Raw genomic sequence first — 20734 nt, 5'->3', positions numbered from 1 at the left:
AATGGCTGTAGGTCTTTTGTCTGGATGTTTGCTCTGTGCTCAAGGTCTCTGGGGAGACACGGTTGGTGCTGGTATGGCTGAGAACATCCCCCTTGAGTCACTTGCTGTCATTTCTGTCCTTCCTCAGTGATCCGCAACGTGAAGTTTAAGATCCTGGATGCAGTGATTGCTCAGGAGCCCTTGCACCGGGGTGGAGGACAGATCATCCCAACAGCCCGGAGAGTGGTGTATTCTGCTTTCCTTATGGTGAGGACTATGCTGTGCTTGACAAAGACTGAACCTTGTGCTATGCTGGCTCCTATGGGCTCCAAGGAATGCAGGTTGCATGTGTGCTGCAGTATCTGCCCCAAGGATGTCAGTTTAAAATGACTCATTCATCCATTAATGTTTCCAGCGCCCCTGTAGCTGGCAGACTGGTTTTACAGGCAATCACATTCCAGTCTGGCTGGAAACTTGTGTGCATCTGCTCTGTCTCCCCTTTTTGCTACTGTTTGGCTTGCTGGGAAGGGTGGGTGTGGGGGAGATGGAAGCATGTGACTCATGGCCAGAAACAGAAAAGCTCCTTTCAGTGTTTGTTTGACGTTGGTTTGGGCAGGCATGGGGCAGCAGGAACCCTTTCATTCCCAATCAGGCGCTGTGTTTGACCTTTGACAAAAGCATGCCAGTCCCTGACTCTTACTTGAACTGAATTGTGTTGGCACTGCTGGAGGCTCAGTGGCTTGTGTCCCTTTCTCCTCACAGGCCACCCCTCGCTTGATGGAGCCCTACTACTTTGTGGAGGTGCAAGCTCCTGCTGACTGTGTGTCTGCGGTGTACACAGTCCTGGCCAGACGGAGGTGAGCTGTTCTGGCCAGCTGCCATCACCTTAGCATTGCAAAGCAGCAACTACTCGCTTGGGATCTGGGTTGCTGGAGACGTTCACAGTCCTAGCACTGCTTGTAAAGCAAGGGGAGAGTGTGAAATCTGTATGAAGTGACAGCTGAAATCTTCCTTGACTGATCCTAGCACCTGTGCTGTGTGGGGAGGGGTTTTCCAGGATCACACGCAGCCTTTGGTTTGTGCATGGTTCTTCCTGAGTGTCAGAGAGGAGAACACATAAAGGGACATGAGACCCCCACGTGGAGTACTGTGTTAAGCTCTGGGACTGTCAACGTAAGAAAGACATGAACCTGCTCAAGTGGGTCCAGGGGAGGGCCATGAAGATGATCAGGGGGCTGGATCACCTCCCCTGTAAGGACAGGCTGTGAGAGAGCTGGGCTTGTTTAGCCTGGAGAAGAGAAGGCTCTAGGGAGACCTTATAGCAGCCTTCTAGTAGTTAAAGGGGGCCTACAGGAAAGATGTGGAGGGACTCTTTATCAGGGAATGTAGTGATAGGACAAGGGGTAATGGTTTTAAACTGACAGAGAGTAGGTTTAGATTGGTCATTAGGAAGAAATTCTTCACCATGAGGGTGGTGAGGCACTGGAACTGGTTGCCCAGAGAAGTTGTGGATGCCCTGTCCCTGGAAGTGTTCAAGGCCAGGTTGGATGGGGGTTTGAGCAACCTCGTCTAGTGGAAGGTGTCCCTGCCTGTGGCATGGGGGTTGGAACTGGTTGATCTTTCAAGGTCGCTTCCAACCCAAATGATTCTGTGATTCTGTGACATATAGAAAGACTAATCTTTTGATGTGTTGGCAGAGGCCATGTGACACAAGATGCTCCGATCCCGGGCTCTCCTCTCTACACCATCAAAGCCTTCATCCCAGCCATTGATTCATTTGGCTTTGAGACAGACTTGAGGACCCACACGCAGGGACAAGCTTTCTCGCTCTCTGTCTTCCACCACTGGCAGGTAAGTCCATGCCCTGGTGAGATGGGGAAGAGGGACATGGTAGGATCAGGCGCCAGGTAGGTGCTCTCAATAGAGCTCAGTGCCACAGCTCACAGGGCAGGACAACTTCTCTGGAGAATATCCTCAAAGGATCTTGAGTTGGGGAGGCTTTGTACGCTAGCTGTTAAGTGTCTGCCAGAGGCCAGCAGCTTTGTTCCAAGTCACATCAACCTTTGCCCTCGCAAGGGAGCGCTGAATGCTGCTGCTTGCTGAGTATAAGGGTCCTTCAGTGCCTGGAGAGAGGACATCCTCATCTGGGAGGAGGGAAGCTGCTTGGGTGTGCTTGGTGCTCTGCAGCTTGGGGAGCAGAAGTCTTGGAGCAGGGCTCAGACTCATTGGCCTGCCATAAGACACAGGTGGCCACAGTTAGGCTTTGCCTCTAGAGAAGGCTTTTTAAACCTATGGAAAACAGGGTGTGGGACAAAATACTGTCCTCTGGCCACTTCTGAGTCTGGGGCAAGCCAGGTCTTGTAGGAGCTACCACTGTGAGGTGCACAACTACTCCTGGTGTGGCCAGGTGAGAACAGCAGCAGCAGTCAGCCTCAAGAGCTGGCTTAAAGGTCAAGATGTAAAAGCCCAAGGCTTAGCTCTGAAAAGAATAAACGTGCCTGATTTCTAGAGAGGGTTGCACTGACTGGGACCCATATGGGTTGGTTGTTCTAGTTAGCAGGTTTTTAGAGGCCTTACAGTACACCAGCACGTGGGGAAGGTGGGACGTGTTCTTGGCTTAAGTTATCAACACCGTATTAGTGACTTCTTGCAGGCATGATCACCAGTAGTGACATGACAGTTTTTCTGTGCCAGGAGAACAGACAGGGTGTTGGGGCTGTCACACCAAGGCTGGGGGTGTCAGCAGGGCCCAGGGATGTTTTCTGTTGCAGTTCAGGGTCTCCAGGAGGTTGAAGCAGCCCCCAGCATCACTCTCATGTCCTGGCCCTGTGTTTCAGATTGTGCCTGGTGACCCCTTGGACAAGAGCATCGTCATCCGACCCCTGGAGCCCCAGCCAGCCCCACATCTGGCCAGAGAGTTCATGATCAAGACCAGGCGTAGGAAGGTATGTCTGGGAGTAATCCCTGTAGTGTCCCTCTGTCCATCTCTACCAGCAGCTGAGCTGTTGCAGTGTTGTCTCTTGGGCATGCCATGTCCCCTCTGTGTTCCCAGAGTGGACCAATGTCCTTTGTGCCTCAGGACTTCCCTCACTCTTGATCCCCCATGCTGCCTGTTGGTGCCTGTGATGGTCCTGTGAGCAACTCATCTGGCAACAACTCCAGCCAAAAGTGGGGTCCTGCAGTATCTGCTGAGCCCCGCTTTCTCCCCAGCCCGTCTGACGCCTTCGTGGCCTGATTTAGCCTGTTTGTCCTGCAGAAAAAGCAGCAACTGGTTTCTGTGCTGGTTGAGTGAGCTGGACTGAGGGGTTGGAGGGGCTCCTGGGACTGCAGAGAGAGCAGAGGGAATCAAGCTCCCCTTTGGGATGGCAGTGAGCTGGCAGATATTCTCAGCAGCAGCAACCACACATTTGCAGCTTCCTGAGAGGCTGTTAGGTGTCTTCAACCTGCTGAGAAGCACCTCATGCCTTGCAAATTCTCCTGCCTTCTCTGGAGCCTGAAAATCTCTCTTACTGCGGGACACCAGGGCTTTTTGGTGGCATCCCTGCTGCAATGGCTGTATGAGAGCTGGCTACCAAAGGAATAACTTCTGGCTTTGCCATTACCCCGCAGGGCTTGAGCGAAGACGTGAGCATCAGCAAGTTCTTCGACGACCCCATGTTGCTGGAGCTGGCCAAGCAAGATGTTGTTCTCAACTACCCCATGTGAATGTGCTGCTGCGGCGTGAGGGCTGACCTGAGTCCTGGCCAGCATCTGTCTGTCCCTTCCCATCCCCGCTTGCCCAGCCCTGGTTTCTGGACACTCAGGGCACGCAGGGAGCAGCTCCTCAGGTCACTCTTCCATGGCTGTAGAAGTCTCCCTGGGCATTGGTAGACTGTGCACTCAGGGCCTGCCCTGTATAAGGAGCAGCCCAGAGCGCTGATGCTTCTTTGTATTATTAGTCTTCAGCCACTGTGGCCTCCAGCGAGGAGATTTTCCCTTTGGATAGGCTCTCTCCAGGCACACGGATTATCCCCGGCTGCAGCAGAGCAGTGTGAATATAATGTCAAGATTACTAAGGACTGAGCGTAAATGTGCAGCAAGCATTTGAGCTTTCTGCTAACCCTCTCCTGGCTGCTGGGGGCATGTTTTGCCTTGGGCAAAGCACGTCTTTGGGCAGCTGAGGAAGGTGGGATGCTGGTTGGGGGGAGTTCTTTTACCAGCCTCCCCAGGAGAAGAGGCAAGTGTGGCTTTTACCTTTTTTGTACACCTTTTTTGAACGCTTGTAAACGTTTAATATAAACTTCCAGGCGGGGCTTAGTCTGATTGCACCGAGAGAAGGCAGCGCTGGGAGAGGCTTTGCCATCACTGGTGCTTAGAGCATGCACTGCCCCAGTTTCCCCCATCTTCAGCCCCGATTCTCCTCAGCACTGTCCCACCCCCAAGGGCTCTGTGTCCCCCAGCCATCCTGGTCCTGCCTGCAGTAGCTAACTTGCCAGCCAGGCCAGGCCAAGCCAATCTTGTCCCACACTGATTTTCTTCCTTTCTCTCTAGGTCTTGGGCTCCTGCTGTGTTTTCAGGGGATCTCCTCATCCGCTTGTGCTCTGAAAGGTTTCTAGTGCTCCCTGTCCCAGCTCCTCAGTCTGCCTGCGGACTCGGCCCTGGGTCCGCTTCTGACCATGTGCTGTGGAATTAGGGCTGGCTTACATCTCCTGGGGGTACTTACACCCTCTCTCCCCTGGCGCTGCTCTGCTGGCATGGTTCCCCCTCCTGAGATTGAGCCTTGCCTGGGATCGCCCTGATGCCACTGTGCTGAATTTGGCCACAGCAGCCTGGTCCAGCCCCAGATTCACCTCTGGGAACCTGCCCCAGAGCATGCCCGGGCTCGGGACGGCTCGTGGGGGGACACAGCACCCTGGGAGCAGAAGGTAAAGCTGAGAAGCCCCCCTAAACCTCCCAGCCACTGGTGGAAATGGGAGGCACTGGGTTGATGTAGGCACAGGGGACAGGAAGCAGCCCTGGGAAATCGTGTCCAGCCATCCCGCGGTGTGCCGGCTCTCTGGAAACTGGATCTTGCAGGGGATAATTCAGGGCTACCGCTCGCCAGCAGTGCTTGGAAACTGGGGAGGGGGAAGGATTTCCTGCCACTGCCGGTGGCCAGCGGTGTCGCCCAAGCATGCTGCCCTATCCCATCCGCCTGGCGGGAGGACGGATAGTGCTGTGGGCTCCAGCCCTATCTCTGGGCTCAGCCTTTCCTGCCAGGCAGTGCCTGGAGGTTCCCCATCGCCTCCCGCATCCGCCCTGGCACTGTGACCTTGCCAGCAGCTTGTTCCCGCTCCCTGGGGGGCAAGCGGGGTCCAAGCCCTGCCTGGTGCAGGCAGGACCTGCCTTATGACCTGGCCAACCCTGCCACAGCCCCATGGGGGATGCTTTTGCTTCCCAATACAGCCCAGTACCAAACTGGACCCCTGGGGACCAGGCCAGGCAGCTGGAGCTGCACAAGCCCTGAATTGCTCATGTTGGGGTTGCAGCAGGATCAGTGCCTGTGTGGCCAGCAGCGTGCTTGGTGCTGGACAGCACGTCCCCGGGCTCAGGGGATGTGACCCCAGCTCCAGAGCCAAGCGCTCGGCCGCTCCAACCCATTGCGGCAAGGGGTTTGAGGAAGGGGACATCTATCATCCCCCTGGGGTGGCTCTGATCCCAACTCTGGGCTCTCCAGAGCTGGATAACGGGGCTGGAGGGTCCTGTGGGGGCACCCGTACACTGACAGGCATCAGTGCTGGTCGTTGCCCCTGCTCCCAGGAGAGCAGAACCATGGAGCTGTGCTGCCTGATGGGTCCCTATGGATCTGAGCCTCACCCCAGCTTTCAGCCCAGGAAGGGTGGCAGGATATGGCCCGGGCAGGCGTGGGAAGGAGCCGGTTCTCACGCAGCCTGTTCCCAGCAGCTGGAAAATGCTGACCCGCAGCAGGGCCCGAGTGGCCGCGTGAGCTCTCGCAGCCGAAAACCTGGCCCCGCACACATGGGCTGGGAATTTTCCGCGGAAATGGCTGTTCCCTGGGAACAGGGGCTGTGCATGGCCAGACCCTGACCCCCAGCCCCTTCTGAGCAGCTAGAATTCCTGACACACACACACACCCCCAGCAAAGGAGCTTTGCTGGGTGCAGGCAGGATGCCCTGGGGACTGTGCCTGCCTGGGGCTGTGGAGCAGGTAAACTGAGGCACACCAGCATGCAGAACCGCTCGCTAGGGCAGCAGGTGCTGGGACACCCATCCTTGGCACGAGTTCATCAGGGCTCAGCGCTGGGACACACAACGGGGGCAAATACCCCCATCTACCGCGGGGTCGTCAGCAACGAGTGACACTGCGCCGACCCCTCAGTCATTACCGTTTGTCCCCCAGCTCCAGTGACTGGACAGGTCCCCAGGGTGAGGCACCACCTAGAGCAACCAGCTCGCAGTGGGGTGAGCCCCAGCCCTGCTCCCAGTGTCCCAGTCCCCATCCTGCTCCTGGTGTCCCCATCCCCATCCTGCTCCCAGTGTCCCTGTACTTGTCCCATCCTGCTCCCAGTGTCCCTGTCCTCTCTCTGCTCCCAGTGCCCCTACCCTGCCCCTGTCCTGCTCCCAGTGTCCCTGTCCCTGTCTCGGAGGTGACCCAGCTCCCTTGCTCTCCGAGGCCATTGCCCGGTGTCACGGGACGTGTCCCGCTGTCCCCGTCTCGGAGGTGACCCAGCTCCCTTGCTCTCCGAGGCCATTGCCCGGTGTCACGGGACGTGTCCCGCTGTCCCCATCCCAGGTGATCGCCGCCCATGGCCGCACCCAGCCCCAGTCCCGCACAAGGGGCCGCCTGGGCCCCTTCCCGGCTGCTTCGCCTCCCCCCTCCTCCCCATTTCCAGGCCTCCCACGCGTCAGGCACCCACACCCACACACTTCGCAACAAGCCCCCTCCCCACGCCGTGCAAACGCGCCGCTGTCAGCGGGGGCGCGCGCGCCGGGCGGGCGGCACGTGGCGGCGGGGCCGGGTGGGTGGGTGGGTGGGTGGGCTGGCTCGTGGGGAGGAGGGGGCTTTGCGCATGCGCCCCGCGCCCCCCGCCCGGGCTCGGCGGGCCCGCCGCGGCGGCGCGCGTGGGCGGCCGAGGGGGGCCCCGCCGCGACCATGGGCTGGAGCCGCGCGGGGCGGCGGCGTCGTGAGTGGGGAGGGGGGCGGCGGGCAGGGGTCACCGGGCCGTGGGGGGGGGGGGAGCGGAGGGGAGGCGGGAGCTCGGAGGGGACCGAGCCGCGGGGGTGGGGGGGCTGAGGGGAGGCGGGAGAGGCTGAGCGGCCGTTGGGCTGAGGGGAGGCGGGCGCTCTGAGGCGAGGCGCGGGCTCTGAGGGGACCGAGGCGCGGGCTCTGAGGGGAGGCGGGAGCCTGAGGGGAGCGAGCGAGGGGCCGAGAGGAGCCGCCGCGCCCTCCGCCGCCAGCCGCCGTTGCGAGGGGCCGGTCGCGCCCCCGGCGTCTCCCGTGGGCCGGGCGGGCCCGCGCGTCCCCGCTGCTGCTTGCCCGCAGCTGGCGCCCTCGGCTTCGTCCCGCCGGGCTTCCCCGGCGGGCTCTGGAGAGCAGGGACGCCCCTCGGCTCCCGCTGCGGGGAGGCGGCTTTCAGGGACGGGCATTTCTAATGCGTTTCTCCCGAGTGAAGAAATGCAGACCCTCGTCGCAGCTTTCTGGCGTTAGGGAGAAGTGTGCTGGGAGTGCACAGCCTTCCAGGTGTTCTTACCACCTTCAGTGGCAAATTTTGCTTTTTCCCGTGATGCTGATCTTAGTTCCAAGTAACAGGTTTTGGTTTTTTTACTTTAAGAGACACCAACTGTCTGTCACCTCACTAGCGAACTCGCCTTGCAAAGCCGGCTCGGCCATCCCAGCTCCTCAGCCTGGCAGCACAGTGCTCGGCAGATCCCTGAGCGTTCGGTCCACAGCAGCAGACGCTGTTGTAGCACCAACACAAGCTAAGAAATCAGCAGCTCCCTGCTCTCCTTGGCCAGATAAACGTTTATAGTGCTGCTGATACCCTGAGTTAACCCTGTCTCGGGCTAACTGGGGCTGCAGCCATGTGGTTTGACATTTCTCTGTGCTTGATCTGAATGCAGAGCATGAGGAGAAAAATCCGCCCCCTGTGTTAGATAATGAAAGTTTTGGCTTCTGTTGGGCCTAACTTTCACCCGTCATTGTAAAATTTCACAAGAATGACATTTGTACAGTTATTTTTACTGCTTTTTTTAGCCAATTCTCTTTTCTACTGGTAGGAATTAGTTCTGACTCTTTCTGGTCATTGCGACCTTGCTTCCCAGGGAAGTGCTAATTTTGTTCCACCGTCGAATTGATTACAAATAGGAGATAGTGCACAGAGATTTAATTAGGGCATGGATGTACAGTATGGATTCTCAAGCAACAGTTGGTGACACCGCATTCAGCTTTTTCATTGGGCGTTTAGTTAGTATTTAGAAATAAAGGAAGAACAAAACTCTTGCATTTCACAGACCATTGATTATTCTTGTTATTATTTCCATGTCTTCTTCTGCCCACTGCAAGTCAAGGATAATTGGTAGAAAAAAAATCTGTCCCATTCTGTTAGAAATCTGTTTCACAGTGATGTTCAGCAAACCAGCTGTTGGTCCAGTTACCAAACCCCACCTTTCTTCAGGTCATTTAAAAGGAGAAAGCTGCTGTTTTCTGTCAAGACTTGTGATTAGTAAAATGAAAGGTGCCCTTCTCTATTTTTGATTCTTTCCAAATGTATTCCAAAGTTATGCTTGTGCTTTCCAGGGGGAACAAGTAAGCTCCGTTCTGTGAAGTGGGATATGTAAGAATTTTTAAATGAAAATTCATATAGAAACACACAGGTAATTTGAGCCTTATTGTGCTGTTCCTTATTCTCCCCATACACTGCAGACAGCTGAAAGTCCTGTATTTCCAGCAATCCTAAAATTAACTCCAGCGTTCCTGCAGTTCTAAAAAGGCAGGAGGGGACGATGTTTGTTTTCCCTCTCCTGTCACACTGGTGACTGAAACGGATCTGGAGGGCTTGGCAGTGGGTGGGGTGAACCGTTACATATTTTCTGTGTCTGACGAATGCGCAGGCTGCTCGGCGTCTGTCCTCTCTCTGGTCAGCGGCAAAAGCTCCTAATGAGTAGATGGTCCTGACGATTAAAGCTGAGGTAGAGTAGTTTGACTGCAGGGATTTCCTGTGCCACAGTGTAGGCTGGGGATCCTTTATGGCCAGGGGCTTCTGACCATGTCTGCGGCTGAGGAGGAGGTGAGGTAAGGGGGTGCGGGGCTCGGAGCAAAAGCTCAGGTGAGCTGGGATTGATGGTGTGCTGAGAGCGGGCAGCATGGCCGTATACTCTGGGTCGGTTGGACTGAGTGTGAGTGTCTGCCCTGGGACTATTTCTGTGGCTCCTTGTAAGAAAATGATTCCTTTGCAGTGTCTTTCTCGAAAAATGGTAACTTGACTGACATTTCTGAATTGAAATGCCAAAGGATGGGGCAAAATGGAACAAGAAGCATATTTTAGTACACTTTGACAGATCACGTTTGAAGGTTTGTGGTTCAGATCACATGAAACTTATTTTACAAGACCATCTCAGTTTTTTCAACTGTGTGGAAAATGCATTCAGCTGCTCTTTGTTGTGGCTACTTGGGTTCATGACCTGGCTTCTCTCATCCTTGCAGTGGCTTTTAAAACTGGCTTTATCAAGTTTTAGATCAGGTTGAATTGTGAAAAGTTATTAGAAAAATTTTAAGGACTGGCTGTATCCTAAAGAAAGGGACTACCTTTAGTACTTTGGAGACTAGAATTGCAAGTTTATATTATCACTGATGCAGTGGACTATTGAATTATTGCTAATAGAGAACATTTTCATTTAAAAAACTTAAGTGTTTTCTTAACTGATGCAACAACATTAAGATTTTTGTTTTTTTTAAAGCAACTCACAGGTCTGAATGAATGACTATAAATGAGGAATTGTCATGAAATTCTGTTTTCTAGATGGGTTCCACTGGTGCCCATTCTTAGCCCTTCATTAGTGATTGTTTTTGCCTGTTAGTTTGAAACAAACATCCAAGTCATCACAGATAACTTGCAAGTGATGCAAATATCAGTAAATAACTAAAAAATTGGGGTCACAGACTGAGAGCATGGCAGCTCGCTTTGAAAGAGTTAGAGAAGAGCCCCTAACGGGTTGGAAAACATGCTGATGGTGAGGACTTCTGGTGGTCCCGTCCATCTCTTAACAGAGGGAATGTTAAAAGAAAACTTGTTAACAGTTTATGAGCGAGGACAAAGGTGTAGCAATGCACTGATCAGATGCTAAGCAAGTTTAGACCAATTTTAAGAATTTGGCAAAGATTTTAGTACATACTGAAGAGTTCTAATTTTAGACACAGTTTTTCTAAAAAATTTTCTGTGGTTCAAAAGGTAATTGGTTTGGGAATTGTGTTGCTTAGGTGAACCTTGACCTTAAAAGGTCTTTTCTGGCTTTGTATGGTTTTATAGCTGACAAGGGCAAGATTTAAGAGGAAAATTCTTACAAGCTGTGAAATCTAATAACTGATGCAGAGTTTGTGATTAATTTTAACACACAGACTTGTTAACTTGGTAATTTACTGACTGCCAGCAACTTCTGTGACTCCAGAAAAACACCCCAAACTCCTAAAACATCACCTCTTGCCAAGCAGAGGATGAGGTCCAGTGCATTTCTTGTAGTGCTTGCAGTTGTACATAGGTGTAATTCAGGCACTTCGGACCAACAAAGCAAGCTAGAAACACGCTGTCAGGTGTTGTTTAATCCTCAAAATGCCCACATTGGGTGCGTTATGGACTGGGTTACTGAACCTCCTGTGCCTCAGGTACTTCTGCTGGGGGAGCTGGAGCCAGCAGGCACTCACAGTGTGGCTGATGCTTCTTTTTTGACTGAGCCACGGTGCTGGAGAGTGAGGAATTGTTACAGCATAGTGAGCTTTCAACTGAGAGCTGCTAAAATGCAACAGGGTGCATGTGAGCCAGGAATGGGGGAATCCATGCAGGCTGTGCTCATCAGGTTGAATTTTGGTGATTTGCCAATGTTTCCCTCGTGACTTGTACCTGCGAGGGGCCGCGTGGCTGAGAAAAAAAGTTATGAAATCAGTCTGTAGCCTCACTGTTAGCATTGAGCCGGGAAGAGGGAGGCAATTTTGTGGCTCTTTCCTAACGCCACTTCAGATTTTCACTGTCTCTTTTCTAAACATTGGCAACACAAAGCAAGATGCGGCAGGTACCTCATTATTCCTTTGCCTTATTGCTCAGACGGGATTCTCTGAATGGCAGCACAAACTTGGACAACGGTAACAATCATTAAACAGTTGAAGTAAAAACCTTGGCAGATAATGGACCCCTTTGTCTGGCCACTCTGTGGTCCCAGATGATGGGTGCTGCTGTCTCATTAGGAGGAAGGTGATCCTTTCTTTCCACCCTGTTTCCAGCTTTTGTTTTTTGTGCTGCCACTCAACAAAGTGCTTTACGGAGTTTGTGCTCCAGATTTATTTATTTTTAATCTGGCTAATAGGAAGTAAATAATTCCCATGAAAAAAGTTCCATTAATATTCCCTACTTTTTATGCTTGCTCTACTTCAACGCTGTTGACCTGTACAGGGAATCACGTTCCTTCCTAGCATCCCTGCCCAGCACATAGGAAGACTCCCTGAATTACAGATGTGCCTCCGAAAACTGGTCGCTGGACCACGGCCCGGTCAGCCCCTCGAGGGTGGCTGCACTGCCGCCTCCGTGCGGAGAAATGATCCTGTTTGCCGTGCTTTGTGAATGAGTATTTTATTGCAGAACCCCACATCATTATCAGTCTTTCCAGCTGGTCTTTGCACTTCCCGCGAGCAGCAGGAGTGGAATTCCACTGTCCTGTACCTGTGCCATGTAATAACATGCTATGCTTTTTTTTGACTCAAGCTGTGGTTAATAATGGTCAAATTCTATTAAATCACATTTCACTTGCTGTGGTCAGTATTGCTTGATGTCTAAATTCCGCTTCTGAAAAAACCCCCATACTTTTTAAATGCCTAAATTATCTATTCAGTGGCCATTCTTTGTCATCGCTTTGGTAGGCTGTTCTCTTTCTGTTAAAAGCCACAAAAAAGAATTTATCTTCAAAATGCTCCTTGGAGGGGAAGAAGGGAATGTGTAGATTTCCTTTACTGACCTCCTCATACCATAAATATGAATCATTATCACTGCTTGGGTAGTGACGCATGGTTCTCCCCAAATTGTGGACTGTCTGGAAGGTCTGGCTGGGATTTTAAAAAAATTGGCTTTCTTTTGTGTAAAACAAAAGATTTAAGGTGAAAGTTCCCAGATGCGCTGTGGGCTAAATTGACATACGGCAATGTATGGCTGGGCAGTTGCAACATTATGAGTTATTTTCTGGTGAAGGAAATACTGAGAACGGTAAATATTGTAGCAAAAAGAAAACCCTTTTTCTTCTGCAAACGCAGATAACTTAGTTTCATACCTCAGTATTGGCTAATAATTACTTAATTATTACATTTTAAAGAAGAACCCAGGGCTTTAAGTAATGACACAAGCTACAAGGTTTTGTGACTATAAATAAAAAGCTATATTTGGAAAAAAACGAATAGCGTATTTATGGAGAAAACTGTATTAAGGGAAATGTGATGGAAAAATTGAGTCAGATGAGCTGATGTATGAGGCATTTCCCTATGGAGTCATTGGGCTGAAAAATGTTTTATATGCCTAAACTTGAACAGATGCTTCAACACACACACACACATACACACACGTACATCCCCCCCCTCCCCAGTTTAATATTAGCAGTTTTGTTCATACCACTGTGATTAATTCACGAACCAGCATGTTTTAGTCTCTTTTCCGGGGGCTATTGGGTATTTCCAGATCATCCAGGTACTTAAGCCCATGGTTAACTGTAAATATGAAGCAGCCGGGTTATTAGCAGAATTTCTTTCAAGCTTTACATTAGGCATGTGCTTAAATGACTCACTGACCTGGGATTTACATTTTTACACAGGAGTGAAGGATTTCTCCCCATTACCTTGCTTAGATGAAAATCGGTGGAGTCAGCCAGCTTTTTTGCCTAAATAAGGACATGATACCAGCTTTCGGCTCTTACAGATATTAGTTCCACCTTTTTAGTTACAAATTTGTCAGAAAACAATTCTGAGTGTGTGTGCCTGACCTTGTTTAAGATACTTTTGAAGTACGAAGAGAAGACATACATATGGATGACCAACAGATTGTGCCTACTGTTCTTTTTAGTATGAATGTTGCATTTGGTGGTGCTGGAGAGGTGGCTGACAATTGCATTTTATTTTCCCTTTGAATACCTGTTGTGGTGTTCCACTCAGCTGTTTATCTGCTTTCCCAGGCTTCCATTATTTGTCTTGTAGGTAGCTGTGCACAGCACTTCCTCTCTTCTAAAAATCCCCAAAGACCTCCCAAAAAATGCAGTGCGTTAGAGCCTGTTGTTTCCACTTTGCTTTTCTGATTGAGCTAAACTGATGAAGGAATGTGGAAAAATGACTTCTGAGTCTAGCTGTGGTGCACCTCAGGAATACACGGCTTACAGGATGAGCGATGATGCTTGTGGCATCAGGGGATATTGACTCCTGCTTGCGGTGACATCCCAGCATTGGACAGTTGTGAGTGGTGCAGCCGTACCAGACTTGGTCTGTAAAGTTCTGTATCTCGCACTTAAAATAGTAGAGAGCCTGGAAGGGTGATTGTATTTCTTGTGTGTAGATGGTTTCCATGCTACCTTGAGGGTGAGTTTCTGACTCCTTCTTAACTCCTGGAAGTCTTGCTGCGTTACAGATTCAGGGACCCAGCTGACAAGTAATACTGTGTGATCCAAGGGCCTGAGGTTGGAGAAACATCTGTAGGCAGGCAAGGGGCTGGGTGGTAGATTGTGCACATGGGGCTGGCCCCAGTGTTAATATATTTTTAAATGGTGTAAAAATATAATAATTAAGGTTCTTAATGTGTGTTTTGCAGGTGTGCTGTCTTGCATATGGCGTCTCTTCCTAAAAATCTAAAAATCCCCTGATTTTCATGGTAAACATATTTAAGTAGTTGAGAAATTACTAAATTTTAATTACAGCAGACATTCATTCACAAGAGTTACTTAGCCAATATTCAAATACGTAGTTGAACTATTTTTAAAAGGAGAATCATTTTCATAGTGGAAACTGTGATTCCTGGGATATTAAAAAAATAAAATAAAATTGAAGTCTTTGGGAGGAAGTACATGATGATCTTCCATATAGCCCTATGGAAATGATATTCTTTATTCCTTGGTTCATGTAAAGTCTGTACTCCTTATGGACTGTTTACTTGAAATGTCTGCCTCTGTGGCAACACCAGCTTGATTTATATTCCTCAGCCTGCTCTTGCTCGCTTTGCAATCTGTGGCAAAACCTTATCGATCTGGGTGTCTGCAAAATCCGATTCCCTGGAGGATTGTGCTGGAGAGATATCGACAGAAATAAATCATTGCTGCCCTTCAAGTGTGCCGACTGCGTGAGATTTGTTTGACAAGTAAATACTGAATACCAGTTGGCTGTAAGTTATCAATGATTAATAACCTGGGGTACCCGGGTTCCTTTTGGCTTTCGCTAGTACCTCTCTTTTAGCTGATTCATTAGCGTGCTCTTCCCACAGGCCCCTGGGAGATGCTCACTCCTGGCTCCTTTAGAACAGCTGCACTGGGTCAGACTGAAGGTCTGCTTGGACCGGAGTCCTGTTTCTGACACTGGCCCAAGCGCAGGCTGCAGCAATAGCACAGGAGGAGCATGTTTGAAACCCTGCTCAGCATTTTGACTGCTTTCTGCCTAGAGACTTACCCATTGCATCAAGCACTGTCTCTTTCAGTTTTTAAGGGGCTTTTGTTCTCCAGGCTACTCCAGATTTTACAGCTCCCTACCTTCTTTCCCTCTTCAGCCTTCTCGTTTTTCCACTGTTCGTCCTATACCAGCCAGTCTGTACCTCTTCTCTGAAGCTGACTCTGTTTTCCATTTCTGTGATGGGGGACGGTGAGAGTGACCAGAGCTGTACACTGCAGTTGGGATGCAGGTGAACCACGGGTGCTCGTGGTGACACAGCAGCATGTGCTGTTCATGTGCTTGTCCTTCTCTAACATTGGTAAAATGCTGTTGGCTTTCTGGAATGTGCTGAGCGGTACCAGAGCTTTCATGGAACAGCCTGACAGCCCCAAGAGCTGATTGCTGAGGCCATCTCAGGGCACATCTTTTTTACTGTGAAATTGAGATTTACTTTTTTTTATTCAATGTATGCATCACTTTATCTACATGGAATTTCATCTGCCATTTTATTACCAGTTACTTAGAGTCATAAAGCCCTTCTGCCATTCCTCATGGTTGCTTGTCTTCCTTGCCTTGCATATTACCGTCAGGATCCTTGGTCACATCCCACTCACCTCACTGTTGTGTTTTACTCAGTGTCCTGGTCCAGCACAGGTCTCAGCCTCTCTGCCTGTGAAACTTCACTGGGACCTCCCTCCCTTGCAGGAAATGACTGTTTACTCCTACTCTTTGTTATCTTTCACCCAGTTGTTTATCTGCAGGGACAGTTCCTTTTCCCTTGTGGCCTTTCAGTGTCCCTGCAAGAAGCCTTTGATGAGAGAGGCTCACAGACCTTAGAAGTCCAGGTAGTCTGGAGCCTTTTGGGAGGCTGGAAGTCCCTTTACAGAAGCCACACTGACTTTTCCTCTGGTATGTATTTATACAGATATATCAATTGTCCACTAATTCTGATCTGTATAATAATATCTGAGTAGTCCTGTACAAATGTTGGGTTTGGAGGTCTGCAGTTTACCAGGATTTTCTTTGTAACCCTTCTCTTACAGAGTTGGCATGAACACTTGCCTCCATGTACCAAGGTGATTTTAAGAAAGGCTGTAACCCAGTCAGCTGTTCCAGCTCTGAGCTTCATCAACCTCTCTGGTGAATGCCACCCAGTCCTCCTTACCGTTACTCTTCCTTTTGGCTCCTTATTCTGTAACCTCCTCTCCAGTCACTTCAGTGTGAGCCAGTTTCCCAGAGAGTCCCCAGAGGAATGGGGCTGGTGAGGAGGCTGGGTCTGTTTTTAGTACTATGAGTAGGTGTGTAAAGAAGCCACCTAATTTTTCCTGTGTGGCATTGTCATCTCTTTTAGTAGCATTAAGAAATGAACCTGTTCCTGGTGGTGGCTTTCTGTAGGGAGGCTTCCTCAAGATGTGGATGGGTATTTGAAGTGGTGACAAAGTGGTGGGGGAGAAACTATTTTAGTCATAGGATAGATGGTAGCAGCGTGGCCAGCAGGTTGAGGGAGGGAATGCTCCACCTCTACTTTGCTCTGGTGAGACCCCCCCAGAGCACTGCGTCCATCTCTCAGGTCCCTAGCACAGGAGAGACATGGACCTGTTGGAGCAGGTCCAGAGGAGGCACAGAAATGGCCCAAGGGCTGGAACAGCTCTGCTGTGGAGAGGCACTGAGAGAGTTGGGGTTGTTCAGCCTGGAGAAGAGAAGGCTCCGGGGAGACTTTACTGCAGCCTTTCAATGCTTAAAGGGGACTTAAGAGTAAGAGAGATATTTTTTTTACCAAGACCTGTAGTGACAGGACAAGGGGCAATGGTTTTTAACTGACAGAGGGCAGGTTTAGACGGGACATAAGGAAGAAATGTTTTACAATGAAGGTGTTGAGGCACAGGTTGCCCAGAGAGGTTGTGGATGTCCCATCCCTGGAAATGTTAAAGGCCAGGGTGGATGGAGCTTTGAGCAACCTGGTCTAGTGACAGCCCTGCCTACGGCAGGGGTTGGACTGGATGTTCTTTAAAGGTCTTTCCCAACCCAAACCATTCTGTTATTCTGTGAACTTGGCAGAGTACGTATGAGTTGCCTTAGTGAGAGAATCTACCAAATAAATCAGTGGTTTCTGATTAGGAATTCCCATGCTTGCAGCTAATGCCCCTTTTCTTTGAGTGAATGATATGTGATACAGCAGATGCTCAAATATCCTTTGTATTAAGAATATTTTTGCAAGCAGACCTACTCACCTCTGCATTAGAAAATGGTTGGGCCCCTTGCACATACCAGTGATTTAACCCTTCAGGTAAAGTGATAGCTGGCATAGTTGGTAATAGATCTTTGAATATGTGGTAGGAGGAGTAGTAAGGCTGTGTCTGCATTCATCACTAAAACAATCTAGTGTGTTAATGTTTTTTTGTCTCTACTTTGTATTTTCCTGTGAATGTTTTATACTAGTAATGCAGATGGGAAATTACTTGTATCCAAACTTGCAGCATGGCCTTAGCCAGACTTGGGAATGAACCGGGTTGTCCAAAGTTGCTCTCTAAAAGGAGATTCTTTTGTTGGTACAGGTTCTGTTGTTATATGCTCATATTATTTTCTTTTGGTCATAAGAAAAGTAAGGTTTTTTTACAATCTTTGGTGTTCTAGATATTTTTCTAAGTAAGATCTTTTAAGGCCAAACTGCTGACCTGGCCAGTGCTTTATAATCCTGTTCACACTGATGCCCACTTTGGGTTGAGACAGCAAGTTGTGATTTCTCTGTGGTCATGCTAAATGGTGGTGATCTGTTGTCTCCTGGTTGGAGCTTGAAGAGAACATGTACAGAACAAGCATGAAGTTCACTCAGTGACTTAACAAGGTTGTATCAAGATGTAACCACCCTCCTAAAATCTTGAAAGCTTGGAAATAAGAAACTGGGGGAAGCTTGGCACTGTTACATTGCCCACAATTGTGCCTGTAGTATCTCAGTGTGCTTTTTCCATCCTCAGCAGGACCAAAAAGCAGTATATACCATAGCCTTGTCTTCTTTGCACTCTTATATCAAGTCACATGCCTGGCTTAAGCAGTTTCCATGCATTTGGGAGACTAATTTGCCTTAAATTTGCTGCTAGTTTTCATAATCTGAAGTCTGATAAAATACATGGCCATGTAAAGCAGTCAGGTGGCAAAAAATGACCCACCTTCTACTTTGTGCTAGGTGAAGTGCGCCTTTCTCTGTGGCATGAGGCATGGAGGGAAAAGGGCGTCTAGTTTCCTCTCATAAAATAGAATTTATTTGTGGCTATTTTCAGAAGGAAAAAAACAGTTGGTATGCGTCTTCTTCCATCTGGTGTGATGGCGCATCGGGAGTTCAATCAGTGACTGCTTCAGGTCTCTTCCCAAGGGTGTCTAGAAAAGTATTCAAGTCTTCCAGAAAATGACAATTTAGGGTTTCTTATTTCACTATATGAGATGGGTTTTTTTCAACAAATAATTCACTTACTGAATTTATGTGCGTATTTATATTCTAAATTTTATCTTTGGCAAAATAAAGCTGTTAAGGCTCCTGTTGAACTCAAGCTGGAGTAACATTTTAATGCCAGTATAGCAGTCTGCTCTGATATACTATGCTCCTTTTCTCAGAACAAATCGTACTTCAATTTACTGAAACAAAACTCTTCAATTATTTCTGCAGTTTGATAGCACTTGAGAGAAGTTGAAGCAGGAAGCCAGCACTTGGCAGGAGAGTGGGCGAGCTCACCTGGCAAGTTTGTGTTTTCGCTGCTGTCTTGTTGCAGTGGACCCCTTGCTCTCTGCATGGCTCTGGAAGGAGCATCTGTACAATGCATGGCCATGTGCGTGCTGGGCACCGCATTGCTATAGAGAGTGGTTTTGATGGTCTGGTGAGGTGCTGTCATTCTGACCTTGGCTGTGTTCCCAACACCATCCTCATAGATTGTTGTGGCGTACAGGTACCAACCCTGAGAAGTTGGCCTTCCAGCATGGCTGGCTACCATCCTCCTGAGCTTAGTGCTCTCCACCAAAGGAGACGTACAGCTGTGTAAAGTCACAGAGGTCTGCAAAGCTTTCTGGTCCTACGTATCTCTGCGAGTGGAAAGTCCTGACCACGTTTAGCAGAGCTATTCCAAGTGTTGGATGTTTTGTAAAGCAGTTGGTGGTGAGGGTTTGCAATGTCCTCATCTGCCTTCTGAACATCCTTCCTTCTCTAAAAAGCTGCTGTTGAAGAAAATGTTACATGAATTTGGTATAATTGTAGGCTGAGGCAGTGTCTCATACTAGACCAGATGACAGAGCTGGGAAACAAAAGTCTTTTTTTGAATTTGGGTCACAGTGAAACAACTGCCATGTTGCAGAATGGGTGACTGAGGACATTGTGACAGACTGCATCATGATATGTGGTATCTATTTTATTTACAAGCCATTCATGCTATTTTTTTGAGGCTTATCTATGAAGCAAACACTGTCGTAGTTTCTTTTGACTGTCATAATATGGTGGTGGGTGAATTAGGTGTTCATCCCCATTCGATTGTCTCCCGCTCAGCTGAATGAAAGCCTTTTGACGTACAGGAGCCGACAGAATTGCTCTCTTTTGGCTTCTCTCTCCTTTCCCGAAATGGCTGTGAGAGTGATATTTGGGTCAGCTGCCTCCAGTCTGTCATTTTCTTTTGACACTCATCCCTCTGAGCATATAGGAGGAGCCCGATGGGGAAATGCTGTGGTGCTGTTGGCTGCAGTGGAATCAGGAGTACTTAAAGGGGTGTTGTGGTTATTCAAATCACTAATCACGTCAAGACAGGGAAATCTCTCTGATGCCTGACTGAAACGGTACGCGAGTGAAGATGGCCTTACCCCGACCTCACTGCAGGAGAGGTGGAGGGACCCAGGTAGGTGCACAAATGCTCTAGCCCCTACAAAGGCTGTTGCTCTCCAGCAGCACATGTCCCTCGGTGGCTTTGCTATGGATGTAACACTCAACAGTACTTGTGTGTTCTTCAATTTGGACCAGAGACCTTTTGGGTCTGTCTGGCAAAATACGATTTTTCCTTTTTTTCTTGCTGCAGTGCTCTGTGTCTCGGTATGGAAGGGCCCATCCATAGGTCTGAAGTGTCAGTTAGGGCATCGTGCTCCTGTTCCCTTTGAGTGCACAAGTTGTTCTGCTTCACCTGGGCTCTGCTTTTCCCCTGTGTGTCTCAGGGTGCAGCCCTGCGTGACAGTGTCGGGCCTGCCTGCACACGTCCTTTTGCAGAGTTTGAAGCGGGATACCATCCTGCAGTTTTTTTCCCTCCACTGTTTGCAAGCCAGCAAGCGCATCCTGAAATGAGCTGAAGCTGTGCAATTCATTGGTAGGTGTGTGCAATAATGCCAGCCCCGCTGTCCATTGCACTCTATTGCTTTGGAGTAGTGTTTGTCACTTGGTACCTGCCTTTTGTCATAATTCCCGCTGCATTTTTTCCGTCTTTACCTTTCCATTGCCTGTATTTGTTAAAATAACTGCTGAGAACACAGGTGAAATAGTCAACAGTACAATATTTTTAATACTTTATTAAAGTATTGTGATTATATCACGCCAATGCTAGTGGAGCTGCACAGGGCGTGTTGGTGTTGACTACACAGCAGCAGCCTGTGCTGTTTTTGTCAGTTGTCCTGCACTTTGAATGGGAAGGATATTAGGTCTCAGCATCACTTGCCTGTGTGTTTCAAGTCCCTGTAGCTTGTGCCCCTTCTGTCACATTCATTCTTCCAGGAAAAATTGCTTTGCTGCTGTTGTTCCAGGCTCTCTTCTCAGTGGTACCCAGGGAATGGTGATGGACAGAGATTGAAACACAGGAAATTACACTTAAATGTAAGAAAAGCTTTTTTTACTCTGAGTGTGGTCAGACGTAGGAACGGGTTGCCCAGAGAGCTTGTGGAGTCTCCA

The 20734-nt window shown here is 49.3% G+C and overlaps 2 protein-coding genes across 20 annotated transcripts in view; both read left to right on the top strand.

The window, feature by feature from the left end:
* EFTUD2 (elongation factor Tu GTP binding domain containing 2) overlaps window positions 1–4262 on the top strand; it is a 62012-nt gene extending 57750 nt beyond the window's left edge. For all 3 annotated transcript variants that reach the window (XM_049800012.1, XM_049800010.1, XM_049800011.1), the window contains exons 24-28: window positions 128–246; window positions 742–836; window positions 1677–1830; window positions 2817–2924; window positions 3589–4262. In XM_049800012.1, the coding sequence (XP_049655969.1) occupies window positions 128–246; window positions 742–836; window positions 1677–1830; window positions 2817–2924; window positions 3589–3684 (572 nt within the window). In that variant the 3' untranslated portion in view covers window positions 3685–4262. The remainder of the gene's footprint in view (window positions 1–127; window positions 247–741; window positions 837–1676; window positions 1831–2816; window positions 2925–3588) is intronic.
* A 3217-nt stretch (window positions 4263–7479) lies between these two features.
* GJC1 (gap junction protein gamma 1) overlaps window positions 7480–20734 on the top strand; it is a 38343-nt gene continuing 25088 nt past the window's right edge. For 4 of the 17 annotated variants that reach the window (XM_049799472.1, XM_049799469.1, XM_049799464.1 and 1 more), the window contains exon 1: window positions 7500–9249. The gene's annotated coding sequence lies outside the window, so the exon portion shown is untranslated. The other 13 variants (XM_049799476.1, XM_049799474.1, XM_049799465.1 and 10 more) reach the window with 7 other exon arrangements.

The sequence above is a fragment of the Accipiter gentilis genome, chromosome 5 (genome assembly GCF_929443795.1).
Source record: "Accipiter gentilis chromosome 5, bAccGen1.1, whole genome shotgun sequence".
Classification (NCBI taxonomy): domain Eukaryota; kingdom Metazoa; phylum Chordata; class Aves; order Accipitriformes; family Accipitridae; genus Astur; species Astur gentilis.
This window is presented reverse-complemented; position numbering and strand designations above follow the sequence as displayed.